At 41.0% G+C, this 12,014-nt stretch overlaps 1 protein-coding gene across 1 annotated transcript; it reads right to left on the bottom strand.

Annotated features, from left to right (window-relative positions):
- Positions 1 to 1,216: 1,216 nt before the first annotated feature.
- LOC131230976 (peroxidase 39-like) lies at positions 1,217 to 4,294 on the bottom strand. The gene is made up of 4 exons (XM_058227013.1): positions 4,066 to 4,294; positions 3,348 to 3,539; positions 2,615 to 2,780; positions 1,217 to 1,801 (listed from the first exon to the last, which is right to left on the bottom strand). The coding sequence occupies exons 1-4, from the start codon at positions 4,267 to 4,269 to the stop codon at positions 1,392 to 1,394; spliced, it is 972 nt and encodes a 323-aa protein (XP_058082996.1). The 5' UTR covers positions 4,270 to 4,294; the 3' UTR covers positions 1,217 to 1,391.
- Positions 4,295 to 12,014: the final 7,720 nt, after the last annotated feature.

Here is a 12,014-nt window from a genome sequence, read left to right as displayed (position 1 = left end):
ATAGAGAGCAATGGCCTCAACCACACGTAAACTTGTCTGAATAAAAGCTTTACTTAAAGACATGAGATTTCATGATGATAATCTCATTGATTTGTTTTGTGACAACCAGACATATATATTCATATTGCGACTAATCATGTGTTTCAGGAACGAACAAAGCACATTGAAACAAATTGCCACTTTGTCAAAAAGAATATTCAAGTCAAGGTGATTTCTACTACATTTATATGGATTGAGGACCAACTAGTAAATTGTTTCACAAAAGTTGTTGAAAAACTAAGATTTTAAATTTCATTGTTTCACATAAATTGATTACACAAAGGTTGTTGAAAAACTAAGATTTCAAAGTTCGTTGTTTCACATAAATTGTTTTCACACGTGCATTCACACCCCATGCACTCACACCATAAATGGGTTTTCACCACAATGGTACAGGAACCCATGACCTCGTGTTGAAACTCTTGTGAGCCTACCACTGAGGCATGAGTAACGACCCTGAGCATGACCGAATAGTTTAACTACCCATGTTTTAGATGTGCTACACTATGCCACATTAGCCACCATAGTTTGAAACTATGCTGAATGATCCCCATCAACACCATGTGACGATGAATTCAGAAGATTGGAAAGAAAATTTTAAATTGGCTCAAATTTAACTCCAAAAATCAAATGTCAAGATCAGCATTGAGCTTGATTATTGGACCATCTCAGTATGCGGCCGTCAATGGAGCCACACGTGCTGGTGATCCTGTACTAATTAATCTTACACTACTTCAAATCAAATCTCTTCTTCCTTATATTTAGATGATCATTTAGAACATTGAAATGAAAATTTCCATTGGCTTGCATTCAACTTCAAAAGTCAAAGGCCAGGATGATTGCTTAAGCGTGATAATTATTGGGCAATAGCTTCCTTATTGCAGGACGAAAAACATATATAGACCGTTAAAATCATCGGACCATCTTAGCATGTGGGCCCCAACAGAGAAAAATACACTAGCAATCTGAAATAAATCTAGCATCTCGGGGAGCCGGGGATGTTGACAGATCCCATCTCACATTATTCAAAAGCAAATGGCTCTTACTCACACTTGCGTGGATGAATTTAGATTATTGGAAAGAAAACTTTCAATTGGCTTGCATTCAACTCCAAAATAATAATAATAATAATAAATCAAAGTGATCATCACCTAAGCATGATTATTGGACCCCTAGCTTATCTATGGTGGTAACAAGAAAATGAGCACACATTCAACTCCAAAAATCAAAGGCCAAGATCATCACTCAAGAGTATTTATTGAACCACAGGTTAATTATTGCAGTACCAAGAAAATCAATGGTTAAAATCATGGGACCGTCTCAGTATGTGGGCCCTACCCTCCAAATTGCTCTTACGACGAGTTAACAATGCTACATTTCTTCCTAATCTCTCCCGAGTGGTCCGTGAGGACTCCAATCGCTCCCATTCTCTCCATAGAGTGTGAGAACTCAGTGAAGAAATCAGTCAAGTTGGTCAGCTCATCAACAGTCTTGGCTGCACCTTCGTTCGTCAAGAGCGCAGCGTCGGATTGGAATAGACCTTTGTTTTGCTTCAAGATCACATAGTAATGGCTGTCGAAAGAGAGGGAGCTGTGAGGATCCATTTCTACAGTGGTTGTAGTGTCTGATAGGCTCTTGCATTTGGTTCTCAAGAAAGCTGCATAGGTTGAGTTGAGAGAAGGGTCTGCATCTCCTTTCCCTGTGAAGTTGTAGAGCCTGTTGCTGAAGACACTGCAGTGGCCCACTCCAATTGTATGTGCACCTGGGCCCACCAAAACCGACGTTCCATATTCCTTCTTGGGTTAATGCATTAATATAAGAAAAGCTTACTATAACTGAAATGTGTTTATAGCTGTGAAGATTGTTTATGCGGACCACCCTTGCAATCAGAGCCGTTCATCCAGAACACCTCAATATGGATGATCCACAGTGAAAAACAATGCACCACTTGCACAAATTGTACAATCTTAACCGTCCAACTTAATTGATTTTTCAATCTTTGAATGTAAACCGTTAGCCTGTTTCTATTTTATCATTTGGTTTTTTGGCCATGTGGGGCCTGCTAGCCCCTCTGATCATTGGGATTTGAGGAGCAGGTACCATAACTTGCAACCAATTCGTATATGGCCTCACCAACCTTGTGAGTAGCAGCCACCATCAGATCAAGATTGAACGGTCCTTAAGGAGGGATGCCAATGAGCAGGACCCGGACTGGGCTGAGTTCTGTCCAAGCCCGGCCCATAAAATTAAAGACTAACCCTAACCAGGGTCCAGATCCTTGTGAAAAGGCCCAAGCCCGGCCCATGAAGACTTGCATGGCCTAACCCTGAACCCAAGCCTGACCACTTTCATTTATTGAAGATCTGGACTGTTCATTAGATGTGGCCCATCACGTACAAAATGTTACGAAAGAGGGTTTGGGCCATATTAACGAAAGGGCTTAAATTTTATATTTGGGTCCATTGTTCAGGCTAATATTCCGGCCCATTGACTGATCTATCCTTAAGTGTACTTGCAGCAAAAATTGGATGTGACTGATAGCAACAAACGGTTCAGATGCTCTTGTTCCATGTACCTGACAGGACCACGAGATCATGGACGTCGAGACCTTTGTTGGCGAAGTTTTGCTTGAGTGTGGTGAAGTTGGAGAAAGGAGCAGGTATGTTGACGAGGACCTCCGATGCATGTGACACATTTCCATCTCTTCTACCGGTCAACACTTTCCACATGGGTCTGTTGAACTGCAAGATTGGCACGTGAGAACCGCACATGAGCTCGAGCCGTTGGACGGTTGGGCCACAATTCCAAAGGTCGTTGGGGCAATCCAGACCATCTGATTGGTAACCAGCCGTTGGACGTTTGAAAATTGCACTACGTTTAAGCTACATTAATCAGATGGTTGGGATTACTCCAATAATGGTGGCATATGCAGAAGGCTCTCCAATTGCAGGTGGGCCTACTCAGCACCACTATCTAATGGTGATTGTATATGGTAGTAATTATTAGTGTATAAACTGCCTCTCAGCAAATGGTGGGCCCCTCCCATGACCACTATTCAATCGTGACTGTACATCAACAACTAGTGCACAAGCCGCCTCTACAGAAAATGGTGGGGCCCATCCATCACCACCATCCAATCGTGATTGTACCATAGTTACTAGTGTACAAAGCCTACAGCTAAACATCCATTGCATAAGCTATTACCCCCATTTAACCACACGATAAGATGGCAGTCGAAATCAGTGGTGATGGGTTGGCCACCATGAGCCCAACCATCGCCACCGTTCAATGGTGTTCAGCAAACTCACATGAAAGGAAACGGAATCCCTAGCACTCAAAGCCACAATATCTGCGCATGAAACGACTTCAGGGCATGTCTCCTCCAACTTGGTCTTTATTTCATCAATCACATCAAAACCCGCCAATGTAAGGTTGGGAATTGCGTCCTTCTCAGCTTTGTTATTGGCCGTACAATTCAGTAACACCGAACCATCGCAACCCTACAAAACATATGGCCGCATAACTACTGCTTAGTAAAAGTAGCTAATACATCTCCATGCACGTAACTTTTATGCACGTGCATGCATGGAATAGTGCACGTACAGCGATGCTATGATCACCAACGACCAATGCGGCATGTGTGTATTTTTGGGTTTGTGCTGTTAACGTAAGTACGTCGAGTAAGAACCATGGCCCAGATATCAAGCTATTGTCGTGGTCATCATGTGGGTCACGTACGTATATGAAGTATAGACCGCCGGTGGTATGCGTGTGGGTGGCCAGGAAATGGCATAAACACGGTGGGCCCACGTGATGAACCACGCAGATTGCATGGAATGTGCATATGTAGGTGAAAACATGCAAACATTAGTTAGCAAGAACTAAATAAAACAACATCACTGTCACTACATATCACAACCGTCCAAATCCCAATCCAACGGCTGTTAGAGCTGCATGATCCAACCGGACAATGGACGGCGGATATTTCAACCGATGCTACGTATAAAAAGGAAAGATTTTCATTACCCTAACAAAGCAATCATGGAAATGCAGCCTCAAGAGCTTCGCCGGCAATGCCGAGTTGGCAGCGACGCGCTGCTGCGTGATCTTCTTCACGATATCCTCAGCAAGAGGACAGCTCTTCTCGTAGAAATGCTCCCGCAGATCACCTGCATTACAAACAGTAAGGGCTCCCAAACAGACCACAAAGAGAAGGAAGCTGGCCTTCATCTTCCCACAGAAACAAGGGTTTTGGAATTTTGGAGTGACCACACGCCAATGGCATGGAAATGCAGCAATGCTGGCCCTTTTATAGACATTCAAACTGATGTATTTTTCTTTCTTCCCCAAATAAACCTAGTAAAGATGCTTGCATGGAGACAGGTAAGCAACGTTTTTTCTTTTTTTTTTAAAACAAGCATCAGTCAAACCCTCCACATGCCATACACATGCATGTAGGTAGTACGTAGGTATTTGGGTGTGTGTGGAGATCATGGTTTTAAGAGTCGTCTGAGTCAGGTTCAACTCGAACGATTTGACTCTGACCCGGTGGGACCTGATTCGGTTCCAACACAACGAATCGTACCCTCGATATTCAACCCCGTCTCAAGTGAGTCCGGCGGATGCGGCCCCAACTCGGTGAATTTGCGACTCGACTCACGGCCCAACGAGTCTGTCTGAGTCGTCGAGTCTTTTAACTCTGCGAGAGAGAGAGAGAGAGAGAGAGAGAGAGAGAGAGAGAGAGAGGATCCAATGGTGAGACTATGCCATCTACATGACTGTGTGGCTCGCCCATTGTGATGGGCGTTTGGCATCCAAACCATGTATTAGATGTGGCCCTTGATGAAAATGGATGCCTCTAAAAATTATCTGGATCAAAAAATCAGGTGGGACACACCAGAGGGTACAATTGATGATCATGACTAAAATCACGTGGTGTGGATCACCTTGAGTTTTGGAATAGCTGAACCTTTTCCCTTTCACTTTATCCAGGTGGGACGAATATGATGAATGGATTGGATGACATATAAACATCACGCTGGCCCCATACACAACCTTTTGGTGATCATCCCATCTGCACTTTTGTTTATTGTGTGGCCACCGGTCTTATGGATCGAGATGATTTTCTGGATTTGGGGCTAACATCAGGGTAAGCAATTAATGGATGGGTTGGATGTCTGACATATATCACACTGGGCTTCATTTCGCTCAAAACTGGGGACCATGGTTTGGTGAGACAGGGTCAACATGGATGGGTTATGAACCGAAGGACGGATGGACCCTTGAGATAAGTCAAATGGAAAGCTGAGAAAAATAAATAAATAAAATATATAAATACAGCAATGGTTGACATTCAACCAAAAGAGGCCATTCTATACATAGGATTCAATAATCTAGGGAGCCATTGATGCATGGGCCATCGTATCAAGGTTGTGCATTGGGACAACCCAAACGCGTACAAATTCTCAGACGCGTATTTAGGAAGTTTCTGGGATGCCAGTTGGGGAAGATTATGGGGGGTGCGGGGCTCACCGTAATGTTTCTGAAAAATTCACTGTCCATCCATTTTTTTGATATTATTTTAGTAGGTACGTGACAAAAAATAAGGTGATTCACAACTCAAGTAAACCACACCATAGAAAATATTGGAAATTTAATTACCACCATTTAAGCATTCGTATGGCCATAAAAGTTTTTTCAAGTTTTGCTTCATTTCTTTTTTTTTCTTCACTTCTTCATAGTGGGAATTACCTTGTAAACGGTTTGGATGGCATATAAACACTAAGGTTGTGCCTAGGAAGATTTCAACAGCGGAAAACTCTTTATACAAGTTATGGCCGTCTTGAGTTTCGGGTCGACCTAAAATGGTTTTTAGACATTGAATGAATGAAGTAGACTTTTAAGAAATATTATAATAGACCCCACGTAGCATACCCACGTTGCATGGCAGGAACTTACTAACGAAATCGGATTGCGTACTGAGTAACTCCGGCTCTTATTGTATTGTATTGAGAAAACTCAGTTGGGCCCACTGTGGATGCCTTTGGTCTATGCACGCCGTCCATCCATTTCCAGATATTCAAAGATAAAATAGATCATACCGCACCACGGGAAACAGTGGAAATAATGATTTCTACTTATAAAAACTTTCTAGACCCCACGGTGATGTTTATTTGTCACCAACCTGTAATAAGATTAAACAAACATGGATTAATAGAAAACATAAATATAAACTTGATCCAAAACTTCTGTCCCCCTAAGAAATTTTCAACCGTAGACATTCAATTCACAATGTTTCCTATGGTGTGGTCCATTCAAGAATTGTATATGATTAATTTTTTGGCTCTAAGTCCTAAAATTATCTAGTAAAATGGATGGACTGAGTAGATATAATAAGTAAATCATGGTGAACCTCAAATAGTATACTCTGTACGCTAAGGGTAGTTACTTACTCGGTACGCAATCTGCTTACGTCTCTAACTCAGATTTGGATTACACCGGAGGAGGACGAGGATTGCGTCCTACCCTGACCGTCTATAGCCAGGAACGGGCACTTCTGTGGCGGGCCAAAGTATCTATTTACGAATCCACGGAGCTTCTCTGGACTCCTCACAGAGACTTCTCGAATCCATGAGGAAAGAAAGCAGAAAATAGAAATAACTTCTAATAAATTCGAAATTGATTAATGAATGATTAAAAACGAGTTTACAACCCTTTAAATAAGGGTATCAAGCAATGGGAAAGAAATCATAATCAAATTACAACTCAAACTCCTAGAATCGCGACTTACTATAAATAGTAAACTTACTTATTTATAGGCGGTCGTGATGTCTACTAGTCTGTAAGGTTTTCGGCAAAAATAGTAAGTGTCTATTTGGCTTCACCAAACCGTTCACTAATTATTCTAAACTTCTGTGGCCCCTAAGAAATTTTCAACTGTAGACATTAAATTCACAATGTTTCCTATGGTGTGGTCCATTTAAGAATTGTATATGATTAATTTTTGGGCTTTAAGTCTAAAATTATCTAGTAAAATGGATGGACTGAACGGATATAATAGGTAAATCATGGTGAACCTCCAATAATATACACTGTACGCTAAGGGTAGTTACTTACTCGGCACGCAATCTGCTTACGTCTCTAACTCAGATTTGGATTACACGAGGATTGCGTCCTACCCTGCCCGAACGGGCACTTCTGTGGCGGGCCAAAGTATCTATTTATCCATGCCCTCCGTCCCTTTTCCCGTATCATTTTAAGGTATAAGCATAAAAATGAAATAGATCCAACGCTAAAGTGGACCACACCACAGATGACATTTACTTTAATGCAACTTAAAATAATCTAAAAGAAGGGATGGGCGGTGTGGATACACATATATATCAAGGTGGGCCCACCAACAGAACTGACCGTTCGTGGGTAGAGACGGGGCAGGACGCAATCCGCGTACTATTATATATCATATGTCAACGTTGACTATTGTAGATATCAACATCTAATAAGTGGGCCTTTTCTCACTTTATAAGGGCCGTTCCTTTCCTTTTGTCTTTCCGTGTTCATTTGTTCGCCACCAATTAAGGGGATAGAATTCCCCTTTCATATATTTTTTTTGTAACTACTGTAAATATGAAATTAATGGTTTAGATCTAAAAGCCCGAGATTCCGGGACGCAAGTGACCTGTAACAAAGTGTTACAGCATCACCCGCAAGCTGTAACCCCACCGTAATATTTGTATTATATCTGCTCTGTCCATCCGTTTCTGCAGCTCATTTTAGGACATGAGAGTAAAAATGTGGGAGAACCAAAATATAAGTGGACCACACAGAGGAAAGTGGGACAGAAATGTATACCGTTAAAACCTTCCTGGCCCCACCATGATGTTTATACAGCATCCAGACTCTTCATAAGGCGACTACTTGATTAGGTAAAACACAAATATCAGACCCATCAAAATCTTTTTATGTCAACAGAGAAGGTTTAACATGTGGGCATTTAGGGACGCCGATTGCGTCCTAACCCCACCCCGACAGTAATCCGTCTGGCAGGGCTCTGTGGGGCCCACCGTGATGTAAGTGTTTTATCTCCACCGCTCATCATTTGTATCAGATCATTTTAAGGTATGATCCAAAAAATGAGGCAGTTCAAATATTAAGTGGACCACAAAGTGGGTATTGAACGTACACCATTAAAAACTTCTTGGGAGCCTGAGAAGTTTCGGATCAAGCTGATATTTGTGTCTTCACTTCATCCACGTCTACATGACCTTATGAATAGGTTGGATGGTAAAAAAAAAAAAACATCACGGTGGCTCTTAGAAAGGTTTCAATGGTGGATGTCATTATCACTGCAGCTTCCTTTGGTGTGGTCCACAATAGCTGTGGACCTTCCTAATTTTTAAGATCATAATTTAAAATGATTTAATAAAAGTGATGAACGGGGTGGATAATCACACTGGGCCCCACATATCCCTACCCGGACGGTACGACGCAATCTGCGTCCTGCATTTACTGGTCATTCTTTCTTAGTTTTGGTTCTCCCTCGTGTTTTGTGCTTGTATCTTAAAATGAGCTAGCAGAACATGATGGAATGGATATAATACAAACATTACAGTGGGCCCCACACATGGCTCCGTGTCTCCATAGTCAATGTGTGCGACGTGTTCCGAGTAATATGGAGACGGGAAATACGCTTCGCAAATTGCCGATTAGGGCGATTTGCATCAACCTGTCAGACAATGAGCCGTGTAGTGGAAAGCTCTTTCGGTCCACCGAGACTTATATGATGAATCCGCTCCGTCCATCAGTTGATTCAGATCAATTTAGCTCTTCATATCAAAAATTAAACAGATCCAACACTCATGTGAGCCACACCACTAAAAGAAGTGGAGACAGGGATTCCCACTGCTAAAACCTTCTTCAAGTCACGGAAGTTTTAGATCAGGATTTTTTTTCCCTTCATCCCGATGGGATTCGATTTTGAACGGATTGGATGATATGTAAACATTATGGTGGATGTCAGGAAGGTTTCAATGGTAAGACTCCCTATCCTCACTCTTTGGTTTTATCCTGATATTTTAATTAATATCCTAAAATAAGATGTATCAACTGATGAATGGAGTAGATTTTATCTAGAGATTAAAGTGGGACCCATAAAAATATTTGTTGCACGGATTCCGTGACTACCATCGCATAAGTAAGAAACCGTGTACTAGTTTTCTGAAACCGCCCCTGAAGCCGTTTGGGATGAAGAATAAAGAGGGAATTGGTGTGCACAGAATATCTGAATAAGATCCAGACCGTTTGTCAATTCAAGACCACCATGACTATGCCATGCACCAAAATTCAGGAAAGCCAACTACTCATTCAGGCCACTCGTACATGAGAAGAGAAGCGGTCAAAAGAATAAAGATGACCGATTGGTGTTTGTTCTACACATAAATGGGGCCCACACAATGAGCAGTGCTTGTTGAATATGAGAGTAAGAAATTTTCACATAAGGCCTCACCTGATGAGCCTTTGGATCTCACACATGTGCCATGAATCAGCTCTTCAACCTTACATGCGGTGCATCAGCCCCAGCTTTTCCCAATGTGGAGACACTGGTGGAGGGATCGTGTCTTGGATTTTTATTTGCAAATTTAATGATTTAATACAAGAGATCAAGTCAATAGATTCTATGACATGCATCCTTGTGCGTATTATAAATGTATCTAATTACTCTCAGAGCCTGTGCTACTTAGCTACATTGCCTTATAGTTTTATTTTTTAATAAATGTTGAATGTGCCTCTCCATACTCAAGTTCCTCTCTTGCAGAGCTCTTTGAGTTTGAAAGACTGGATGTTAGATCATTTCTTTCTTAAATTAGTATATTATCTATTGTTCCAAATTTGGCATCATTAGAATACTCCAGTTTGAGGGGGAGTGTTGAAAGGCTGAGTGTGAGTTGAATGGGCCAACCATCACCGTTGAATAAAGCTATATAAAGGAGTTGAATAAACAATAAGGTGTGTAATAAGCCCGTCCTATGTTAAGGCCCAACATGGGACATGCATTGTGCACATTCATGAGCATTATAAAAATAAAGAGAAATTAATTGCTAGCTAGGATTTACACCCTAAGAAACATCTCATTTTCTCACCCGCGGTTACAGCCTCTCTCCCTCATCTCTCTCGATCACTTTTTCTCTTATTCCTTTCTCATTTCCATGGCTACAATAGGCTTCTACACGATCAAAACCATGTAGATTTCCACAAATGAATTGGATAAACAGATCAAAATGATTTTGGCATGGTAGTAAATTAAATGGAATGTGTTCTGAACATAAGGGACAGTTAAGATTGATTAATTAATTGTCCAAGTGAACCATATGCAACTAAGAGCACTATAACTTATAAAGTTGAGCATTTCTCAAGGTGAAAAGCTATTTTATACCATGTCGTAGTTCAAAACACAACAACTCCACTAAACTCGATGTTTAGCCAAGTTAGGTTGACAAGAGGACTCAACTCACCCTACTCAGTCAGGTCAACTTGAAGGCTCAACTCAACCTACTCGATATTTAAACATTATATAAAGGATTTTTTACTAAAAACGCCCCAAGGTATGCTGCTTCCATGTATTTGGTATCTCTTTACCCAACTCTTTTTCCTTCACACAGTAACTTGAGAAGTCAAGGGACGAAAGTGAGGGAGAAGCTTCGTACCTTCAATCCTGAGGCATGTTTTGTGGCCACTACTTGATCATTAGGCCCATTAGAAGGCATATGTAATCCGCTCATTCCCTTCGTGGCCCACCATTTCTTGGGGAAGATACTAACTTCACATTAATACAAGCTCTATGTGGCCCACAAAACCCGACGATTGATAAGGGTGGTCATTCATTGCCAACTTTTTTCTTGTAGCATGGTACATGTACACCTGATCAATGGCTCATTCTTCGGATCATGGCCTTCCATGAAATTTCGACAAGAATGGACAAAGTGGATTCAACACATACCCTAAATTGGGCCTCACATATGCCATCTAAAGCTCCATGACCACGTCGTTTGTGGGGCCCATCATTGAATGTGTCGAATCCGCTCCATCCATTGGAGTTGGCATTTCATAAAAGGCAATAGGGCCAAAATATGAGCTACGTTCGTAGATCAAGTGGACCACACCACAAGGAAATAGTTGAAAGTGAATGGCCACCATTATCAGTTATTTGAGTTACAGAGAACTCATATTAAGCTGAAATTTGTATATTATCACAAAAATAGTGGGTTATGAAGACAATGAACGGATTGTATTTACCTTCAAGTAGACCCAATTATAAAGTTATGGATACCTCAAGCTTTGGGATCAAAGCTTGAAAGCTTCTCCCATAAGCAAAAGTAAGGGGCACAACTCTCGAAAGCAAAAGCATTTTAATCCATAAAAAGAAGTTAAAAATCTATTAAAAGGTTTTTTTTATATAATGAAAATAGATTATTCTCTTGCAACTGCCATACCTTGAGTCATATGTATAAAATTTCACTTTATAAATTGAAAATATTAGAAATAATGATAGATAGTTTAAATAGATAAATATATATAAATAATATAACAAATATATATAAATAATTGAGTAGACTCGACGAATCTCTCCCATTCCAGGCCGAGTCAAGCCCAATACAAAGTTCCCCCAAGTCTCGGCATGAAATCTTGCTGACTTGAGTTGACTCGCCCAGTTTCAAGTTGAGTCAGCAAGTTTCAGAACTACAGTACAAACCGGTAAAAATACCACATAACCAATTTTATTTTATCTATTTTAGACTGATTCATCCCATCAACCCAATCGATCTTAGGATTACTGATCAAGTCAAGTTGTCGGTTTTGATCTATGGCCCAGACATCATCACTCAGATCAGGCAAGTGAAACCATCTATCAATGGATTATTGGCCATTGAATTTGGATGGCTGCATCTAACACATGATGTTCAACTGAAAGAAATTGG

The sequence above is a fragment of the Magnolia sinica genome, chromosome 17 (genome assembly GCF_029962835.1).
Source record: "Magnolia sinica isolate HGM2019 chromosome 17, MsV1, whole genome shotgun sequence".
Classification (NCBI taxonomy): Eukaryota; Viridiplantae; Streptophyta; class Magnoliopsida; order Magnoliales; family Magnoliaceae; genus Magnolia; species Magnolia sinica.
The sequence above is the reverse complement of the archived record's forward strand: the minus strand, read 5'-3'. Positions and strand labels throughout refer to the sequence as shown.

Excerpts from the sequence above, each read along its gene's own strand:
- LOC131230976 (XM_058227013.1), bottom strand. The coding sequence starts at position 4,269 with ATGAAGGCCAGCTTCCTTCTCTTTGTGGTCTGTTTGGGAGCCCTTACT. Across the intron at positions 3,540-4,065 it reads TCCATGATTGCTTTGTTAGG|GGTTGCGATGGTTCGGTGTT; the intron begins GTAATGAAAATC and ends TATGTTTTGTAG. Across the intron at positions 2,781-3,347 it reads GGGATTCCGTTTCCTTTCAT|TTCAACAGACCCATGTGGAA; the intron begins GTGAGTTTGCTG and ends CCAATCTTGCAG.